The sequence below is a fragment of the Melanerpes formicivorus genome, unplaced genomic scaffold (genome assembly GCF_026170545.1).
Source record: "Melanerpes formicivorus ecotype bairdi unplaced genomic scaffold, bMelFor1.0.p_v2 SCAF_31, whole genome shotgun sequence".
Classification (NCBI taxonomy): domain Eukaryota; kingdom Metazoa; phylum Chordata; class Aves; order Piciformes; family Picidae; genus Melanerpes; species Melanerpes formicivorus.
This window is the reverse complement of record NW_027142383.1, coordinates 8,181,242-8,201,960: the sequence shown is the minus strand read 5'-3', so window position 1 is coordinate 8,201,960 and position 20,719 is coordinate 8,181,242. Positions and strand designations below refer to the sequence as shown.

Sequence of the window (20,719 nt, the reverse complement as noted above, 5' to 3'; positions counted from 1 at the left end):
TCCTCTTCTCTAGTGAGGCTGTATCTGGAGTATCGTGTCCAGTTCTGGGCCTCCTGGTTCAATAGGGACAGGGAACTACTGGAGAGGATCCAACAGAGGGCCAGGAAGATGAGTGGACTGGAGCATCTCTCTTGCAAGAGTCCGAGAGACCTGGGGCACTTTAGTCTGGAAAAGTGAAGACTGAGAGAGTATCTTATTAATGCTTATAAATATTTAAAGAATGGTGTTCACGAGGATGGGGCCAAGCTCTTTTCAGTGGTGTGCAGTGATAGGACAAGGGACAATGGGCACAAACTAGAACACAGTATGTTTCACTTGAACTTAAGGAGAAACTTCTTGACTTTAAGGGTGCTGGAGCACTGGAACAGGCTGCCCAGAGAGGTAGTGAAGTCATGTTCTATGGAGAATTTCAAAACTTGCCTGGACATGCGATCCTGTGCAATGTGACCTAGGTGAACCTGGTTTAGCAGGGAGGTTGGACTAGATGATCTCTGCAGGTCCCTTCCAACACCTACCATTCTATGATTTTTTTTTCTTTTGTAATTCTTAATCTGGCTACTGCCACAAAAGAAGATAAAATAGTTCTATAAATGCATTGACAACAAAATGAGAGTGAAGGAGAATCTCCATCCTTTATTGGATGCAGGGGGAAACATAGTGACAAAGGGTGAGGAAAATGTTGAGGTACTGAATGCCTTCTTTGCCTCAGTCTTTACTAGTAAAACCAGTTGTTCTTGGTGTACCCAGTCCTTAAGCTGGAAGACAGGGTGTATTGGTTTAAGATGACTGGCCTCACTAAGAGGGATGAGGGATGGGAGGACAGGACTACACCCCACTCCCCCCAAGTGGCACAGAGCAACAGAGCAAGCTGGAATGTATATTCTACACCATGCTTATGTCATGCTCACTGTATGACAGGAAAGGGATTGGCCAGGGTTTATGTGAACTGTAATATATTCTATATTTTGTAAAGTTTCCTGGTCTGGGTTTTTTGGTGTTTCTTCCCCAGTTTCTGGGCTTGGGTGCGGCCCTTTTGTTCCTGTTCCAGTTTTTTTTGTCAGGTGGTATTTTCTTTCCTGTTTTCTTTTGTGTAATCTGATATCACTGCAATAGAGTAGTAAATTGTCCTTATCTCATCTAACAACTCTGCCTCCCAGGTCCTTTTCTCCCCCCATCAGTGAGGGGGGAGGCTTGAAAGAGCAGGCTGTGTTAACCCAGGGCACAGGGACAGGGAGCAGAATGAAGTCCACATAATCTAAGGGGAAATGATTAGTGACCTGTTACACCACTTAGACATGCACAAGTCTATGGGGCTGGATGGGATCCACCCAATAGTACTGAGGAAGCTGGCAGAAATGTTCACCAAGCCACTTTCCATCATTTACCAGCAGTCCTGGCTAGCTGGGGAGCTCCTAATTGACTAGAACCTGGCAAAAGTGACACCCATCTACAAGAAGGACCAGAAGGAGAATGCAAGGAACTACAGACCTGTCAGTTTGACATCAGTGCCAGGGAAGGTTCACAAGGGAAAAATAAAGGTCATAGTTGTAGATGACTCCCTTCTGAGGGGAACAGAGGGTCCAATATGTCAGGCAGACCATTCTCATAGGGAGGTTTGCTGTCTCTCTGGAGCTCAGGTTAGGGATGTCACTAGGAAATTTCCTAGCCTGGTGCAGTCCTCGGACTATTACTGATCTTTCCATGTAGGTGGAGAGAAGGTAATGACTGTTAGCATAGGAACAATTAAAAGAGACTTTAGGGACTTTGGATGAGTGATGAGAGATTCTGTGGCACAGGGCATCTTTTCTTCTGCTCTTCCAGTCACAGGCAGTGACATTGGAATGAACAATCAAATTCAGTCCATTAATAATGTGACTCTGCGGCTGGTGTCACTGCCACAAATTTGGGTTCATTGACAACAATATGGCCTAGACAGCACCAGGGTTGTTGACATCAAACAATAGACATCTTTCTCAAAGGAGTAAGAGGGTCTTTGCCCAGGAGATTGGAGGGCTGATTGACAGGGCTTTAAACGAGGCGTGAAGGGGGAGGAGGATAATAACATCAGGCTTTTATGTGACAAGGTGTGAGATGATATACCAGGGTTGGTGTGATGTGGATCATGGAAGGAGGAACTGGCCACTTGGGAGGAGTATAAGACTATTGTCAGAGGATATAAGGAGGCAACTAGGAAAGCGAAGGGGCAGAATGACCTCCCTGCTCCTGCAGGCCACACTGTTCCTGATGGAGGCCAGGATGCCATTGGCCCTCTTGGCTGCCTGGGCACACTGCAGGCTCATGTTCAGCCTGCCATCGACCAGTACCCCCAGGTCCCTCTCTGCCTGGCTGCTATCCAGCCATTCTGACCCCAGACTGTAGCACCGCATGGGGTTGCTGTGGCCAATGTGCAGAACCCGGCACTTGGATGTGTTAAATCTCATGCCGTTGGATTCTGCCCATCTGTCCAGCCTGTCGAGGTCCCTCTGCAGAGCCTCTCTACCCTCCAGCAGATCAACTCCTGTCCCCAGCTTGGTGTCGTCAGCAAATTTACTGATGATGGACTCAATGCCCTCATCCAGATCATCAATAAAGATGTTAAAGAGCACAGGGCCCAGCACTGATCCTTGGGGCACACCACTAGTGACTGGCCGCCAGCTGGATGTGGCATCATTCACCACCACTCTCTGGGCTCGGCCATCCAGCCAGTTCTTAACCCATCGCAGTGTGCTCTCGTCCAAGCCATGGGCTGACAGCTTGGCCAGGAGTTTGCTATGGGGGACGGTGTCAAAGGCCTTGCTGAGGTCCAGGTAGACCACATCCACAGGCCTCCCCACATCCACCAGGCGGGTCACCTGATCATAGAAGGAGATCAGGTTGGTCAGGCAGGACCTGCCCTTCCTAAATCCATGCTGGCTAGGCCTGATCCCTTGGCCATCCTCTAAGTGCTGTGTTAATGCACTCAGGATGACCTGTTCCATGATCTTGCCTGGCACTGAGGTCAGGCTGACAGGCCTATAATTCCCTGGCTCATCCAACCGGCCCTTCTTATGGATGGGCACAACGTTGGCCAGCTTCCAGGCCTCTGGGACCCCTCCAGTGAGCCAGGACTGCTGAAAAATGATGGAGAGTGGCTTGGCCAGCTCCTCTGCCAGCTCTCTCAGCACCCTAGGATGAATCCCATCTGGTCCCATGGACTTGTGGGGATCCAAGCTGCTGAGGAGAGTTCCAACCACCTCCTCATGGAACATAGGGAAACTGTACAGCTCCCTGGCTCCTTCTGCCAGCTCTGCAGGCCAGCTGTCAGGAAGACGTTCCGTCCTTCTAGTAAAAATGGAGGCAAAGAAGGTGTTAAGTATCTCTGCCTTTTCTTCATCCCTTGATACAACATTTCCCTCCATGTCAACCAAGGAGTGGAGGTTGTCCTTGCCATTCCTCTTGCTATTAATATATTTATGGAAGGACTTTTTGTTGTCCTTCACAGTAGAGGCCAGCTTAAGCTCCAAATGTGCTTTTGCCTCCCTAATTTTCTTCCTACATGGTTTGGCAACATCCTTAAACATTCCGTGGGTTGCCTCCCCTCTCTTCCAAAGGTGATACACCCTCTTTTTTCCCTTAGTTCCATTAAAAGTTCATTAACCATCCAGGCTGGCCATTGTGGCCTTCCAGTATCTGAAGGGGGCCTACAGGAAGGCTGGGGAGGGACTGCTCAGGATGTCAGGTAGTGATAGGACTAGGGGGAATGGAATGAAGCTGGAGGTGGGGAGATTCAGGCTGGAGGTGAGGAGGAAGTTCTTCCCCATGAGAGTGGTTAAACCCTGGAATGGGTTGTCCAGGGAGGTGGTTGAGGCCCCGTCCCTGGAGGTGTTTAAGCCCAGGCTGGATGAGGCTCTGTCCAGCCTGATCTAGTGTGGGGTGTCCCTGCCCATGGCAGGGGGGTTGGAACTAGATGATCTTTGTGGTCCCTTCCAACCCTGACTGATACTATGATACTATGATACTATGATACTATGATCTGCCCCGGCGGCTCATCTTCCGGAACATTGGCACAGCCTGTCCCTGAGCTTTCAACAATTCTTCCTTGAAGTAGGTCCAGCTCTCCTGGACCCCTTTATTATTAAGGGCTTTATCCCAAGGAGCCCTCTGAATTAGTTCCTTGAGTAACCTGTAGTCTGCAAAAAAATATCAACAGCTAGACTATTTATTACTGTGGTGGGATGGAAGGTAAGGCCGAGAAGCCTCCTCCCTTCCCCCTTTGTAAAGTAAAAAGGGAAAAAAAAAAAAATTGAAGGGAAAGGAAAAAAAACTCGCAAGCTGAATTAGCAAAGCAGTGGAGCTATATTTACAAAGCGATGTAGGGTTTGCAGGGGATTATTTACAAATTTACAATATCTACAATATATACAAAGATATACAACAGAGTAACACAGAAATGAGAGTGCCCCCCTCGGCAGAGAGGGGTCCCCCACCTCCGCTCTCCCCTCTCTTCCCCCCCTTTCCCCAGAATGGGATAGAAAGAGAAAGAGAAGAGAGGAAAAAAAAGTTAGAAGCAGTTTGTGTTAATTGGAAGGGAGTTAGTATACAGGCCTGTTATCTGGTTTTCAAGGCCGAGGCCTTGGCAGAAAGCCCAGCACAGAAAGCTGCTGCACGGAGAAGAGGCGGAAGCAAGACTGACTGAGAAGTGCTGGAAATGTCCAGTATAGTCCCAGCTCAGAAGTGCTTCCTCCCACTCGTCCAATGAAATTAGTTTAGACTATTCCTTCCGTTTACCAACTTCCGTCCACCATATTCCCTTTCTTAAGGGGGCAACGTCAACCGGCCACAATTACATAAATAAAGTGGAAATAAGTAGGGGAGAGGGAGAAAATAGAGAGGGAGAGGGAGAAGAGAGAGAGAAGAGGAAAGGAATTATATTACCCCACCCCTCACTCCCCCAAGACAGTTTGAGTCTGTGGAGGAAAGGTGCTGCAGGAGATATTGGGTCTGCAGAGAAAGGGTGCTGAGGCTTTGGCTGGAGAAGAGATGTGGTCCTCTGGGCAGCCTGGGTCTGTAGAGAAAGGGTGCTGAGGCTTTGGCTGGAGAAGAGATGTGGTCCTCTGGGCAGCCTCTTCAGCTCCATGAGTTGCAGCAGGCGGAACTTAGGACACGGAGAGAGGGTTCAGTCTGCTTCTTCCAGGCTCCATGACCTCTTTTCTTCAGAGCAGCATTGTCCTGGGCTTTTCCTTCCTTCTCAGCGGCATGGTCCTTCTTCTGTGTTTTCCTTCATCTCCGTTTTTCTTCTGCGTTTTTCTTCTTCTAAGCTAGTAGTTGCTCAAGTCTTTTATACAGTTTTTAGTCCTGAGGTATGTGCCCAAATATTGTCCCTCAGGAATTCCGTGGCCAGGAAATCATCCTTAGCTATCTTTCCCCAGGAAATCTTTCTGTGCATTCCTGTGTGTTTGGGCAGAGGTCCGGATGGAGGATGGGGGCCTCCGCCTTCTCCTTCTTCATCTACCTGCCCACACACTCCTTACACATCAGGAAACAGGTGGTGAATCCATTGTCTCACCGTCTTCCCTTCCTGGGGTGTCTGATGGCTGGAAAATGATCTTGTCCTGAAGGCTTGATGGCTGGGTCCTTGGTCCATTGTTGTAGGCCAGCTGCAGTCCAGTTATCATGATGTTATCTTTGCACCTTCCAAGAGTCATTCCAGTGGCTCTGCCCAACACATATCAGCTGTTGTCTGGGCAAGCAGCAAGTGATTTTATCTTTGTTGAGTTACATCAGAAGAGACAAACTTTTAGTCTCTCGCAAAGCCGAGTGTACATAATTCAGAATTATTTTGCTTGTGTGGTGCTGTAATTACAATGTTTTCCCTCATAAAGTATGGTAGTATTCAACCTAATGAGGATTCGGATTAAAGTTTTAACTCAGGTCCTTTGTAAAATTGTTTTAGAAAGCCAAACGTTTCTATTATTTTTTTTAATAGCAATGAAATAAATGTTTAACTTTAAATATTCTATTTAAATACATTAAATCTAGTGTGCAGTAAATGTACTGGTGGAGTAATCTTGTGGCTCAAGAATATGCTATGATGACTGATTATATGACTTGGCACAAGTCATATAATCAGTGACAAACTCAGAGTTTGTCTGTGGGGAATTTGACTGCTGTTATTTTAACTGGTGTATATAGATTTATCTTATGTGACAACACATTCATGGTTTTCCAGTTACTTTTATAAACACTTTATTTAATCAAGTGTTTGGTAGTGTTTTGTATATGGTTGGTCCAAATCACAAAATGAAATGTAGTTCCTTAAAGTACTGCCAGTATTTAAAAATACTTTTTCCCCCTATTATCTTTATGGAAAAAGTAAAACTAGGGAAAGAAAATGGAGTTTATATTTGCTTTGAAGAAATGCACGATCAAAACAAAAATTGCAGAACACACACTGCTGATCTAAAAAGACTTAAAATAATTGTATGTGTGTGCATACACAAAAATATGTGGGGTTTGTTAGAGCTAAGTAAGAGTTTGGGTGGTTGAGAAATGCTCTTGTTTGACTCCTTTACAGTAATGATGAATATTCTCCTTTCTTGCTTCTCTCTCTCTCTTTTCTTTTAAGGTTTAGTGAAAAGTATCTGATTAAATTTTTATTTTTTTCATTCCTGATATATTCAGTACAATCATTTGAATGCTATCCGTGGGTCTGGGCTAACCTAACGATTTATAGGTGAAGATAAAGTCTTTTTAATGTGACTTAAAAAAATTTCTATTTCCTTAGCCATTTTGTAATATTCTGTTAACTTCTAATTGCAGCCAATCGAGTGATGATTCTGTGTCAGCATCAGCTTCTGGATCTGGTTCAACCTCTGGAAGCAGTAGTGATGGAAGTAGCAGTCAATCAGATAGCAGTGACTCTGAATCTGGTTCAGAGTCAGGCAGTCAATCAGAATCAGAGTCCGACACATCTAGACAGAAGAAACAAATTCAAGATAAACCACCATCAAAAGTTGATGAATCTGAGGTAAACCAAAACATATCAATTAACCCTTTGTGGGGGGAAAAACACTCAGTGCAGAGTAGTTACAAGAGCAGTTTAAATTTAAACAAATAAAAGCTCCATACTTTTTACTTAAAACTTTAACTGGATTGAGTTAATGAATACATGTTTAGCTTTCGTAACAATAGAATGGGAGGAAATGGCCTCAAATTGCACCAGGGGAGGTTTAGATTGCATATTAGGAAAAATGTCATCATAGAAAGAGTGGTCAGGCATTGGAACAGGCTGCCCAGGGAGGTGATAGAGTCACTGCCCCTGGAGGTCTTCAAGAAATGTGTGGACATGGCACTTTGGGACATAGTTTAATGGCCATGGTGGTCTTACATTGATGGCTGGATTCAGTAGTCTTAGAGGTCTCTTTGAACTAAAACGATTCTATGATTTTGTGTCCCTGCTCACTCCAAGGTGGTTGGACTACATGACCTTTAAAGGTCCCTTCCAACTCAAAACATTCTATGATTTCATAACCATAAGATTCAAAAGCTGTTAAAGATATTTTTGTGTGTGTGTGTGTAGTTTTGGGTTGGGTTTATGCTTTTGATACTGTCTCTCACAGTATACTTCAGGACAAAATGTCCAGTACACGACGAGACAAGTCCATAATATGTTTGGAGAGTAATTGATAGGTTGGGCTCAAAGAGCTGTGGCAAATGGAGTTCTGTTATGCAGGCAGCCAGTGAGCAGTGAGGTTCCATGGGGCCAGTGCTCTACAACGTTCTTATATATGGTCTGGGCATAGGAAAGCAGGTCCTGTCTGACTAATCTGGTCTCCTTCTACAATAAGGTGAGTTGCCTAGTGGATGAGGGAAGGGCTGTGGACATTGTGTACCTGGGCTTTAGTAAAGCAAATGACACTGTCTTCCACAGCATTCTTCTTCAGAAACTCATTGCACAAGGCTTGTATAAGTGCCCTCTGCACTGGGTAAAAAAACTAGCTGATAGCCAGGGCCAAAGGGTGATGAATGGAGTGAAATCTGGCTGGTGCCCAGTCACTAGTGTCCCCCAGGGTTCAGTACTGATATCTTGTATCAATGATCTGGATGAGGGGACTGAGGCACCCTCAGGATGTGTGCAGATAATACCAAGTTGGGTGGCTGTGCTAGAGGGTAGGAAGCTTTGCAGCAGGATCTAGACAGGTTAGACCCATGGGCCAAGGCTAATTGTATGAAGTTCAACAAAGCCAAGTGCCAATTCCTGCACCTGGATAATAACAACCCATGGTAAGCTACAGACTTGGGGATGTGTGGTTGGAAAACTGCAACCTGGAGACGGACCTGGGGATATTGAGTCAGCAGGGCCCAGGTGGCCAAGAAAGCCAATGGCATCCTGGCTCGTATTGGAAACACTGTTGCCAGCAGGGACAGGGAGGTGATCATCCCCGTTTGCTCGGCACTGGTGAGTCCACACCTCAAGTGTTGTGCTCAGTTCTGGGCCCCTCACTACAGGAAGGACATTGAGGTGCTGCAGTGTGTCCAGAGAAGGGCAACAAGGATGGTGAAGGGCCTGGAGCATATGGCCTACAAGGAGTGTCTGAGAGAGCTGGGTTTGTTCAGTATGGAGAAGAGGAGGCTGAGGGGAGACCTTATAGCACTCTACAACTACCTGAAGGGAGGTTGGAGCGAGGAGTGGGTAGCCTCTTCTCCTTGATGACAAGCGACAGGACTGGAGGATATGGTTTCAAGATGCACCAGGGGAGGTTTAGGCCAGATATTAGGAAATACTTCTTCACTGAAAGGGTTTTCAAATATTGGAATGATCTACCCAGGGCAGTGTTTGAGTCACCATCCCTTGAAGTGTTTAAGTAGTGTGTAGACTTTGTGCTTAGAGACTTGGTTTATTGCTGACCCTTTGATGCTGGGTTGAGGGTTGAACTGGATGTTCTTTGAGATCTCTTTCAACTGGTTTTATTCTGTGATCAAATATATATCAAGTAAGTTTGCTGATGAAACCTAAAGTAGGAGGAGCTGTGGACTCCCTAGCATTTCAAGAGACCTTACAGAGAGGTCTGGATAGACTAGAGAACTGGGCAATCACCAACTGTATGAAATTTAACAAGAGCAAGTGCCACATTCTGTCCCTAGGACTGGGTAATTCTGGATATATGTACAACATTGAGGGAGAAGAGGCTGGAGAGCAGCCCCATGGAAAGATCTAGGGGCTTGTGTTGATGGCAAGTTGAATGAGTCAACAGTGTGGCCTGGCAGCCAAAAGGACCAACCACATCCTGGGGTGCATTGAGCACAGCATAGCTTCCTGGGATGTATTGAGCACAGCATAGCTAGCAGGTCAAGGGAAGTGATTATTCCAGTACACTGCACTGATACAGCCCCACCTCGAGTATTGTGTGAAGTTTTGGGCACCTCAGTATAGGAAGCACATCAAAGTATTAGAGTGTGCCCAGAGGAGAATAATCAAGATGGTGAAGGGTCTCCACAGCAAGACTTATGAGTGACTGAGGTCACTTGACTTGTTCAGCTTGGAGAAGAGCAGGCTGAGGGGTGATTTCATCCCAGTCTACAACTTCTTCAAGAGGGTCAGTGGAGGGGCAGGTACTGATCTCATCTCTCTGGTGACCAGTGATAAAACATGAGGAAATTGAATGAAATTGTGTCAGGGGAAGTTCATATTTGACATGAGGAAAAGATTCTTCACTGAGAGGATGGTCAGTCACTGGAACAGGTTTCCTGGGGAAGTGGTCAGAGTTCAGGGAGCATCTGGTTTAGTTTTAGGTAGTCCTGCAAGAAGCAGGGAGCTGCATTCAATGATCTTTATGAGTACGTTCCAACTCGAGATATTCTGGTATTCCCATATGAAGCAAAAATATATCTAAGTGGCCAGAAATGACTTATCTTGATCAGTTTAAAGTTTACTTTGCAAAAAAAGAAGTTATCTTAGTAATACAGAGGCCTATACAACATATAACATTCCTTTCTGCAGAAGTCTCACTAAAATGCTATCCAATGTTATTAATGTTGTTATTTTACAGTGATTTTTAAAAAATTATTATTCTTAATAAAATTGAGATCCATGTTAGTGGTGATGCTGCTAATCTTAAATATGTGGTAAACTTTAAAGTTTCAATAGGTTTAAATTACTCTTGTATCTGAATTCCAATTCAGTTTTGGAAATTCAATCCAAGTATACTTGCTGTGCAGAGATCAGCAGTGCTCAAGAAGCAAGAACAGCAGAAGGCAACTTCATCAGACAGTGGTTCAGAAGAGGTGAATAACATATAAGTTAGTAAATAAAATGTAAACATACATGCCTTATTATCCCATACATTAGAAGACAATTACGTAGAGCCAAGTTCTGTTCTTTTAAGTGTGTGTGTGTTTAAAAATCTAGTTTTAGTCTATAAAAGTAACGTTCAAATAACAGATATGCTTATAAAGAGTCATGAGGAGGGGAAATTATTTAGTTGCATGTTTTCAGGTGAGTTTTGCCAAAAGGGTAGCAGTTTAGTTTGACATTTTGACCTAGATATTGTGATGTATGAACAAAAGTTTCAAGTCACATAGTATTAACTTTCATTGTATTTCTGCCTTCTGAGTCCCATAAAGATACTTAAAAATACTAAAAGACTTTTCCACTATTGTTTCTATATAAAGGTAACTGCTTCCATTTTCAAAAACACTATATGGAGTACAAAGGTAGATTTTTGCAACTTTTGTAACAGTTATAAAAGAATTCTTGCATTTTAAGAACCATACTTCAATTTTAGAGATTTTAAAAACTTAAACCATACAAACAAAAGGTGATTTTGTCCTGTAGGAATCTTTTAAGGACACTAATGACTATGAATTAGAATTTATTTAAAAGCAGACTTTCATATTTCCTTCATTATTGTAGTGGGTTTGAGAGAGAAGGGCCTAGCCTTCTCTCCCCCACAACGAGGAAGAAAAAAACCACAGCTAGCCAGCCGGAGAAGCAAGGAAAGATGCTATATTTACAAGCAATTTTGGAAAATGCAGGATATGTACACAGTTTACAGTATTTACAATATATACACAGAAATATACAGCAAAGTAAAAAAAAAACAATAATACAGGAACTAAATTCCCTCCTCTGGAGGAGGGTTCCCCCCCTGTACCCCCTTCTCTCCCCTTTTTCCCCAAAGAGGGTTAGAAAGAGAGAAAAAGAGCAGTTATTAATTAAAGCAGAGTGTTAGTCAGCCTTATCTGTTCAGGGTCACTCTGGCAGGGAGCCCAGAAGCACACAAGCTGGAAAGGGAGAAGGAAAGGAGCAAACTGAGGAAAGTCCCAGCTGCACCTAAACTTAAAACTGCATTCTACCAATCCACCAATGAAATTAGTTTAGAATATCTGATTGTTTTCGTTAATATTCCAAAACATTCAGCCATAGTGTCCCAGCACTGTCTCTTTTCTTAAAGGCACAGCCCCAAATGGTCAAAATTATATAAAGTAAGCAAACATTGTGATCACAAGTTTTTCATCATTACTTTGGGTGTCTTTTATTTTGTCAGACTTAGCTGATCATCATTAAAACTAAACAAAGGAGTTAATCATATATAGTTAAAATATTCATTTATAACCATTGATAAGTACTCTTTTCCTGAAGACTCTCTTTCAAGATAAAAATTATCTAAATTTAATACCTGAGATTGATTATAGAAAAATAATTTTAAGAAGGTTCATCTATTTATTTTTTAGGACTGAAGAGAGAAGACATATACATGCTATTCTCAAAATTTTCTCAGTGGTGTTTAAATGTGAGAGGATATGAAAGATGAGAGAGCTCTCAAAAAAGGCAGGAGATTTTATTAGGCTTTTGATAGAAGCTTCACCATGATCAACTTGCAGCAGTCTAATCTATGACTACATGTAGGCACAATGATTATATTTTAAGAGAGGTTGTTTTGTAGTGTTTTCTAGAGTTCTGCTGACATGGTATATTCATAGATGGAGAACTATGAAATCGGTAGCAATCCTCATCTTATTCAATGCTGAGGGAGATGAAGAGAATAAGGCATGAAGAATATGATTTCAGTTTGAAAGTGGGAGCTTTGGTAATGAATTGTATATATTCTTTCCTTCATCTACAGGATTCATCAAACAGTGAAGGTTCTGCAGATTACTCTTCCAGTGAAACCAAGAAGAAAAAACACAGAGAGTAAGGTGTATTATATAAATTATATTATTTTTTGTTATTGTGATGTGATGCTTATAATTATCCAGGTTTCACTTCTCTGCACTTAAAATACATAATCTTGTGCTTCTCAATTTTGATTAACATTTTGGAATATTTTAAAATACTCTCAAAGTAACATGTATATCACTGTTCATTTCTGAGCAAGAGAGTCTGTACTACCTACAGTGTTGCTGAAAAACATTCATCAGCACTTTCTATTTTTAAAGTAGTTTTATTTGCAGCATATTTTTGAGCTGAAGATCCTTCCTGAAAATTATTAAAGAAATAGGAAACTACTTAAGTAGGCTGTCTCAGATAAAATTTAAGTTGGAATCCTGTTCTTCATGCAAAATTTTTTAACACTTTAGAGGCATCCCCCCAAATATTACCCATTTGACAGTAATAAACTGTCTTCTAGTCATTTTATTGAACTTGAGCTGGTTTTAAGCTGTAGATCTATAAGTTTGTGAAAAAGGTTGTATCTTCTCATTGGTAGTGACCTGTGTGGGGGTGGTTTTGTTTGTGCTTCAGTTTTGATTTATACATATTTTGGACAAGTATATTTGCAGTTATCTGGCATGTATAGCAGATTTCTGTATATATAACTTAGTACAGGATCCAAGCCCTAGAGTATAGTGTTGTCTATATCTCAAAATAAATACAGGTTATAGATTTGCATGGGGTGGGGGAGTTGGTGGGTTTGGGATGTATTTTTTATTTTATTATTTTGGGGAGGTTGTTGTTTAGGTCGTTTTTAATTTACTGCTTGTGGAGAAAAAATCTTTTAAGGAGATAGATGATGATATAACTTCTGGGACTAATGCATATTTAAGTGAAAGTAGTGTCAAAGCAGTGATTCTTAGGCTTCCTGATCTGAAATTTAATTAAAAGGTCTTTGAGTAATATTCCATCTTTGAAGGCCATTAGTAGTATTTGAGCATCTTGGTCAAAGACCCCTAAACCTGATAATAGATGGTAGTATAAAGATTTAGCAACCTTTCAAGAATGCATGACAGAGTTTTCTTCCCCTCCCCCCTGCCCCCCCCCCCGCGCTATTAAATTTCTCTCTACAAAGTCAGAGGTAAGATACTGTTGATCAGTGGGTAGGTCTTTCCTGTTGCAAAATAAAAGATCTTGGCTAAGCAAAAGCACAGAGATACTGCCACTGGGAGTTATAAGTGACTTGAATCTTGCATGGGTGTGAAGCACTGATGTGGAAGCTCAGTGGGGGCTTTTGGGAGCATCCTGGATTTGCTAGGACAAAATCCTGGACCAGCCATGGGCTGCAGGCCATTATCAGTTCTGAGTCAGCCAGAGCAGCTGACCTGAGTTGGCTACAGGTGTATCCCGGATGTCGTAGTTTGGGCTGGGTGCCCTCTGCTACAGGGGTGTTTCCTGTGTCCAGAAGTCCAGCCCAGTGGATGGATATAGTAAATTATGTATTTCTACCATAATTCCTGCTCCACTATAAATTTTACGGCGGGGTCTGGCACTTCCTCTTTCCTTCCTCTCCGCCACCCGGTAACTGGGGGAGATATCTTCCGGCCATGGGCCTGGCTAGGCCCAAGGCCACGGGGGGATGGGCAGTCTCAGATCTGGCCAGCTGAGACTAGCCTAGCAGTGGGGGGGGGAAGGAGGGGCCCTGGGGGGTTTTGGGTGCACCCTCAGGTGGGGATGGGATCTTTCTGGGCCTGTTTTGGGGTTCCTCTTGTCACTGTGTTTCTAGCTTTCTGCACGCACTCACTGTTTTCTATTTAAACTTTCCATCACTTTTGCAATCCATTTGTCTGAGTCGTTATTTCTGCGCGTGGTGGGGAGGGGGGTTTGCCCCAACCCATTACACCGGACCATCAGCATTACATTCACTATAAAGGGGGAAGTTTGCCCAAGAGAGGGGTGTTTTGTGTTTGGTTGTCTGCTCTTGTGTGGGCTCCTTCTGACTTTCCTTTTCTTCCTGCTCTTGAGGACTTCTTTCCTGCTTAGTGTGACTGGTGTACTTTTGCTAGAATGACTATAACTTTATATACTTTGTATTGGTTTTGTGATTTCATTAAATCTGTTTTCATTTCAACTTGTGGGTCTTCTCTTCTTTTCCTGATTCCTCTTCTATGCTGGGGAAGGGTCATTGAATGATAGACTGCTGTAGTTTAGCCCCGGACATGAGCTAACTGTAGGCAGATTGCCATGGTTCAAGTCTGTGTGTTTCTCAAATTTGATTTGGCATTATTTTTCACTCCTGTGCTGAAGTTGCTAATTACTCACATGAGGCACAGGGGACATAACTATTGGAGAATTTTTGGATTCTGCAAAATTTAATGTTATGGGGTTTTATGACTTGAGCATAATGGTTGGGGCAAACCCCCTCCCCACCACGGGCAGAAATAACGACTCAGACAAACGGATTGCAAAAGTGATGGAAAGTTTAAATAGAAAAACAATAAAAAAACAACAATGAAAGTTTTACAGAGAACCACAAGCACCGTGACAAAAGAGAGAAATCCCAGAACATACCCAAGAACATCCCATCCCCACCTGGGGGTACACCCAAACCCCCCAGGGCTCTTTCTCCCCCCCCAACCCAGCCTTGGGCCTGGGCAGGCCCAAGGGAGGCGGTTCATGCCATTTTACCTAGGCAGCAGCAGGGGACGAAAGAGGAAGTGAAGACCCCGCATGGACATTTTATAGGGGAGCAGGGCATTATGGGAATGAATACCTGGTCTCCTGTGACCACCACCTGGGCTGGGCCCAGCCCTTGGGACCTCCCAGCTGTGGTCTGTGCAGTGGCATCCGGGCCAGCACCCAGGCTAAACCACCACATAGGTAAGTTCCAGTAAATATGTATCTGTTCTGATAAAGTATTATTAAGGATGTTTGATTTATTGATGTCAAATTAACTCAATTATTAAAGCTGTAGTTCATATAGAAATCCATATTTTCGGTTTGACTTTTGTGTGTTTGGGGTATTGGTTTGGTTTTTAACATCTACCACTTGATAAGAGAAAACTTAATTCAGGACTCTGAAGCCATTGGGTATTTTTGCCTGTTGTCCATACATAATAAGTTTTTATCCTGCCAACTGAAATGACCATTATAAAATTTTTTATTTCTGTGAAAAATGTTGAAATTAAAGCAGCAAACTTGTGGTGAATACCCAATTTGAAAACAAACAAAACCCAAACAACAAAGCAACAACCCCCAAATTAATGTGAGTTACTGTTTTGTCTTTCGATATATGCAGTGAAGACTGGCAAATGTCTGGGTCAGTATCAGGAACTGATTCTGAATTGGAGGAAGATGGAGAGAAAAGCAGTTGTGAAGATAGTGAATCTGCCTATGAGCCAAAAAGCAAGGTCAAAAGCCAGAAACCTCCAAGCAGGTAAGAAGTCCTGCATTTGAAATACTCTGGTACTATTTCTCATTCATAATCAAGTATTGCATTCCTGTACAGGCAAATGAATTAATATTTATTACAGAACTTTAATACTGTTTTAAGTTTTCGATCTTGAAAAACTTTCTGCTGCACCAGGCCAGCTGGCAACAGATGGAACACATCTGTCCCAAAGGAGGGGTAAGATCAGAGTGTACGAGAATGGTCTATCCCTCAAAGGGGAAAAGATTCTGGGGAGGGAATTGGCAGGTCTCATAGATAGGGCTTTAAACTAGTTTCGAAGGGGGAAGGGGTTGAAACCAGTCCCCCCAGGCTGGGGTCTGGGGGTGCTAAACCAGAGCCAGAGGTGAAACCAGCAGCCTGGATGAAGTGCATGTACACTAATGCACGAAGCATGGGCAACAAACAAGAGGAGCTGGAAGCCTTGCTGCAGCAGGAAACTTATGATGCAGTTGCCATCACAGAGACGTGGTGGGACGACTCACATGACTGGAGCGCTGCAATTGATGGCTACAGACTCTTCAGGAGAGACAGGCAAGGAAGGGGTGGAGGGGTGGCCCTGTACATCAGGGAGGCACTAGATGCCATTGAGACGGAGATTAGGGACGATCAGGTTGAGTGCCTGTGGGTAAGAATTAGAGGGAAGGCCAAAAGGGCTGACATCCTGGTTGGAGTCTGTTATAGACCACCCAACCAGGAGGAGGATGTTGATGAGTCATTCTATAGGCAGCTTAAGGCTGTTTAATACCTCTGCTCCACTTGAAAATGATGCAACTGAGCAGTCATGAAATACATGTGTTCAGAAACAGAATACAGAAGGCTTGCAGTTGTCTGTGTTGGAACTCCACTGTTGTGTTGTGTCTTATTGTCTTCAAGAATTGAGGTAAAAAGTGGCAAAAAGATTGCAGGACAGAAAAAGCGGCAGCTTGATTCATCGGATGATGATGACTATGACAAGAGAGGGTCTCGTCGCCAAGCCACTGTCAATGTTAGTTACAAAGAAACTGAAGAAACCAAGACAGATTCTGATGATTTGTTGGAATTTTGTGGAGAAGATGTCCCACAACCTGAAGAAGATGAATTTGAAACTATAGAGAAGTTTATGGATAGTCGAATTGGCCGAAAAGGAGGTATTTTTTTTTTAATTGATTTTCTTAAGATGCTGCACTTCATTGTGGTACAATGTAAACAGCAGTTGTTCTCAGCTGCAGTTAACCTGTGATATTTGTAAAGAATAAGTTAAAAAATGCCAGAATGTAATCTTCCTTTGTTTTTCATATTCATAAGGATGTTTCTTTTATAAGCCTTATAAAGTAAAACATACACCTTAAGTAGCTAATGCAAAAAATTAATTGTAATATAGCTCCATATTGCATAAATGCATACCATGCTGTTACATTGTTGTTTGTACAGTTTATTGATACCTAATAGTTATAAACTACATACAGGGGAGTGGAGGAAAAAGTAGACTGGCTAGGACAGCTAACCAGTAGTCTAAATGCTGTAGGATGGTGTTTGGAAGGCTTGAATCATTGTGATTCTGATTTCAGTTATTTCTGTACAAATCATCCAAAGACAATACAATGGATGATGGAATCTAAAATTTCAGTGATAGGTTTGTATGTCCTCTTCCAAAAGAAATTTTATTAATGATGGCAGGAGTGTAGTATTTCCAGCAGCTGGTGGGCTGCAGTATTCTGCTTGTGTGGTGGGCTTTTTTAGCCTGCAACTTAGGGTTCTGATTACAGACAATGTGGACCTACTCACACTTCAGAACTGCCTTCCTTCATTTGTTATAACTGAGATCACCAAGACGCTCTCCATCATTTTTCAGCAGTCCTGGCTCACTGGAGAGGTCCCAGATAACTGGAAGCTGGACAAAGTGATGCCAATCCACAAGAAGGGCTGATTGGATGAGCCAGGGAATTATAGGCCTGTCAGCCTGGCCTCAGTGCCAGGCAAGATTATGGAACAGGCCATCTTGAGTGCAATCGCACAGCACTTACAGGATGGCCAAGGCATCAGGCCCAGCCAGCACGGATTTAGGAAGGGCAGGTCCTGCCTGACCAACTTGATCTCCTTCTATGATTAGGTGGCCTGCGTGGTGGATGTGGGGAAGGCCTGTGGATGTAGTCTACCTGGACTTCAGCAAGGCTTTTGACACTGTCCCCCACAGCAAACTGCTGGCTAAGCTGTCAGCTCGTGGCTTGGATGGGAGCACTCTATGCTGGGTTAGGAACTGGCTGGATGGCCGAGCCCAGAGAGTGGTGGTGAATGGTGCCACATCCAGCTGGCGGCCAGTCACTAGTGGTGTCCCTCAAGGATCAGTGTTGAGCCCCATGCTCTTTAACATCTTTATTGATGATCTGGATGAGGGCATTGAGTCGATCATCAGTAAATTTGCTGATGCCACCAAGCTGGGGACAGGAGTTGATCTGCTGGAGGGTAGAGAGGCTCTGCAGATGGACCTCAACAGGCTGGACAGATGGGCAGAATCCAAGGGCATGAGATTGAACACATCCAAGTGCTGGGTTCTACACGTTGGCCACAGCAACCCCATGCAGTGCTACAGGCTGGGGTCAGAGTGGCTGGATAGCAGCCAGGCAGAGAGGGACCTGGGGGTACTGGTCGATGCAGGCTGAACATGAGCCTGCAGTGTGCCCAGGCAGCCAGGAGGGCCAATGGCATCCTGGCCTGCATCAGGAACAGTGTGGCCAGCAGGAGCAGGGAGGTCATTCTGCCCCTGTACCCTGCACTGGTTAGGCCACACCTCGAGTACTGTGTCCAGTTCTGGGCCCCTCAGTTTAGGAAGGATGTTGACTTCCTGGAACGAGTCCAGAGAAGAGCAACAAAGTTGGTGAGGGGCTTGGAACACAAGCCCTATGAGGAAACACTGAGGGAGCTGGGGTTGCTCAGCCTGGAGAAGTGGAGACTCAGGGGTGACCTTATCACTCTCTACAACTACCTGAAGGGAGGTTGTAGACAGGCGGATGTTGGTCTCTTCTCCCAGGCAGCCAGTACCAGAGCAAGAGGACACAGTCTCAGGCTGCGCCAGGGGAGGTTCGGGTTGGATGTTAGGAAGAGGTTTTATACAGAAAGAGTGGTTGCCCATTGGAATGGACTGCCCAAGGAGGTGGTGGAGTCGCTGTCATTGGAGGTGTTCAGGAGGAGACTTGATGGGGTACTTGGTGCCATGGGTTAGTTGTTTGGGTGGGTTGGATTGGTTGATGGGTAGGACACGATGATCATGAAGGTCTCTTCCAAGCTGGTTTGGTTTATTCTAAATATTCTAAAGTTATCTAGTTCCAACCCCCCTGCCATGGGCAGGGACACCCCACACTAGATTGGGCTGGCTAGAGTCTCATCCAGCCTGCTCTTAAACACCTCCAGGGACGGGGCCTCAACCACCTCCCTGGACAACCCATTCCAGAGCTTCACCACTCTCATGGTGAAGAACTTCTTCCTCACATCCAGCCTGAATCTCCCCATCTCCAGCTTCATTCCATCCCCCCTAGTCTGATCACTACCTGAGATCCTGAGGAGTCCCTCCCCAGCCTTCTTGTAGGCCCCCTTCATATACTGGAAGGCCCCAATTAGGTCACCTCGGAGCCTTCTCTTCTGCAGACTGAACAGCCCCAACTCCTTCAGTCTGTCCTCATAGGAGAGGTGCTCCAGCCCTCTGATCATCCTCGTGGCCCTTCTCTGGACACGTTCCAGCACTTCCATATCCCTCTTGTAATAGGGGCTCCAGAACTGGATGCAGGTGGGGTCTCACCAGGGCTGAGTAGAGGGGGAGGATCACCTCCCTCGACCTGCTAGCCACACTTCTCTTGATGCAGCCCAGGATCTGATTGGTTTTCCAGGCTGCAAGTGCACACTGAGAGCTCATGTTGAGCTTTTTGTCCACCAGCACCCCCAAGTCTCTCTCCTCAGGGCTGCTTTCCTGCCAGTCACTGCCCAGCCTGTATTTGTGCCTGGGATTGCCTCGACCCAGATGCAGGACCCTGCACTTGCTCTTATTGAATCTCATGAGGTTGGCTTGTGCCCACCTCTCCAGCCTGTCAAGGTCCCTCTGGATGGCCTCCCTTCCCTCCAGCGTGTCTGCTGCACCACACAGCTTGGTGTCATCAGCAAACTTGCTGAGGGTGCACTCAATGCCACTGTCCATGTCACCCACAAAGATGTTGAACAAGACAGGTCCCAGGACTGATCCCTGAGGGACTCCGCTTGTCACTGGCCTCCACTGGGACATGGAGCCATTAACAGCCACTCTTTGGGTGCAGCCATCAAGCCAGTTCTTTATCCATCTAGTGGTCCACCCATCAAACCCATGTGTCACCAGTTTGGAGACCAGGATGTGGTGCGGGACAGTGTCGAAGGCTTTGCTCAGGTCCAGGTAAATGACATCAGTTGCTCGCCCCTCATCTATTAATTTTGTCACCTGCTCATAGAAGGCAACCAGGTTGGTCAGGCAGGTTTTGCCCTTAGTGAATCCATACTGACTGTACCAAATCACCTCTTCTGGGAGAACACAGTGTTAGTGTTATCTCAAGGTCAGCCAGAAGCGTTATCTTGCCAGCAGAACAGCCAGACCAGAGAGGAAAAGAAGGAATGGGAATGGAAGTAAAATAGAATAGAATAGAATAAAACCAGAGGTGAAACCAGCAGCCCAGATGAAGTGCATGTACACTGATGCACGAAACATGGGCAACAAACAAGAGGAGCTGGAAGCCTTGCTGCAGCAGGAAAGTTATGATGTCGTTGCCATCACAGAGACGTAGTGGGATGACTCACATGACTGCAGCGCTGCAGTTGATGGCTACAGGCTCTTCAGGAGAGACAGGCAAGGAAGAAGGGGTGGAGGGGTGGCCCTGTACATCAGGGAGGCACTAGATGCCATTGAGACGGAGATTAGGGACGATCGGGTTGAGTGCCTGTGGGTGAGAATTAGAGGGAAGGCCAACAGGGCTGACATCCTGGTTGGAGTCTGTTATAGACCACCCAACCAGGAGGAAGATGTTGATGAGTCATTCTATAGGCAGCTTAAGGCTGTCTCAAGATCGCCTGACCTTGTTCTCATGGGTGACTTCAACTTGCCTGATATCTGCTGGGATCTTAACATAGCAGAGAAGTGGCAATCT

At 44.7% G+C, this 20,719-nt stretch overlaps 1 protein-coding gene across 5 annotated transcripts in view; it reads left to right on the top strand.

The window, feature by feature from the left end:
• CHD1 (chromodomain helicase DNA binding protein 1) overlaps nucleotides 1-20,719 on the top strand; it is a 213,249-nt gene that overhangs the window by 41,331 nt on the left and 151,199 nt on the right. For 3 of the 5 annotated variants that reach the window (XM_068155319.1, XM_068155318.1, XM_068155316.1), the window contains exons 3-7: nucleotides 6,799-7,006; nucleotides 10,162-10,263; nucleotides 12,105-12,172; nucleotides 15,429-15,566; nucleotides 16,455-16,708. In XM_068155319.1, the coding sequence (XP_068011420.1) occupies nucleotides 6,799-7,006; nucleotides 10,162-10,263; nucleotides 12,105-12,172; nucleotides 15,429-15,566; nucleotides 16,455-16,708 (770 nt within the window). Of the gene's footprint in view, nucleotides 1-6,798; nucleotides 7,007-10,161; nucleotides 10,264-12,104; nucleotides 12,178-15,428; nucleotides 15,567-16,454; nucleotides 16,709-20,719 lie in introns of those variants that run through there. The other 2 variants (XM_068155317.1, XM_068155320.1) reach the window with 2 other exon arrangements.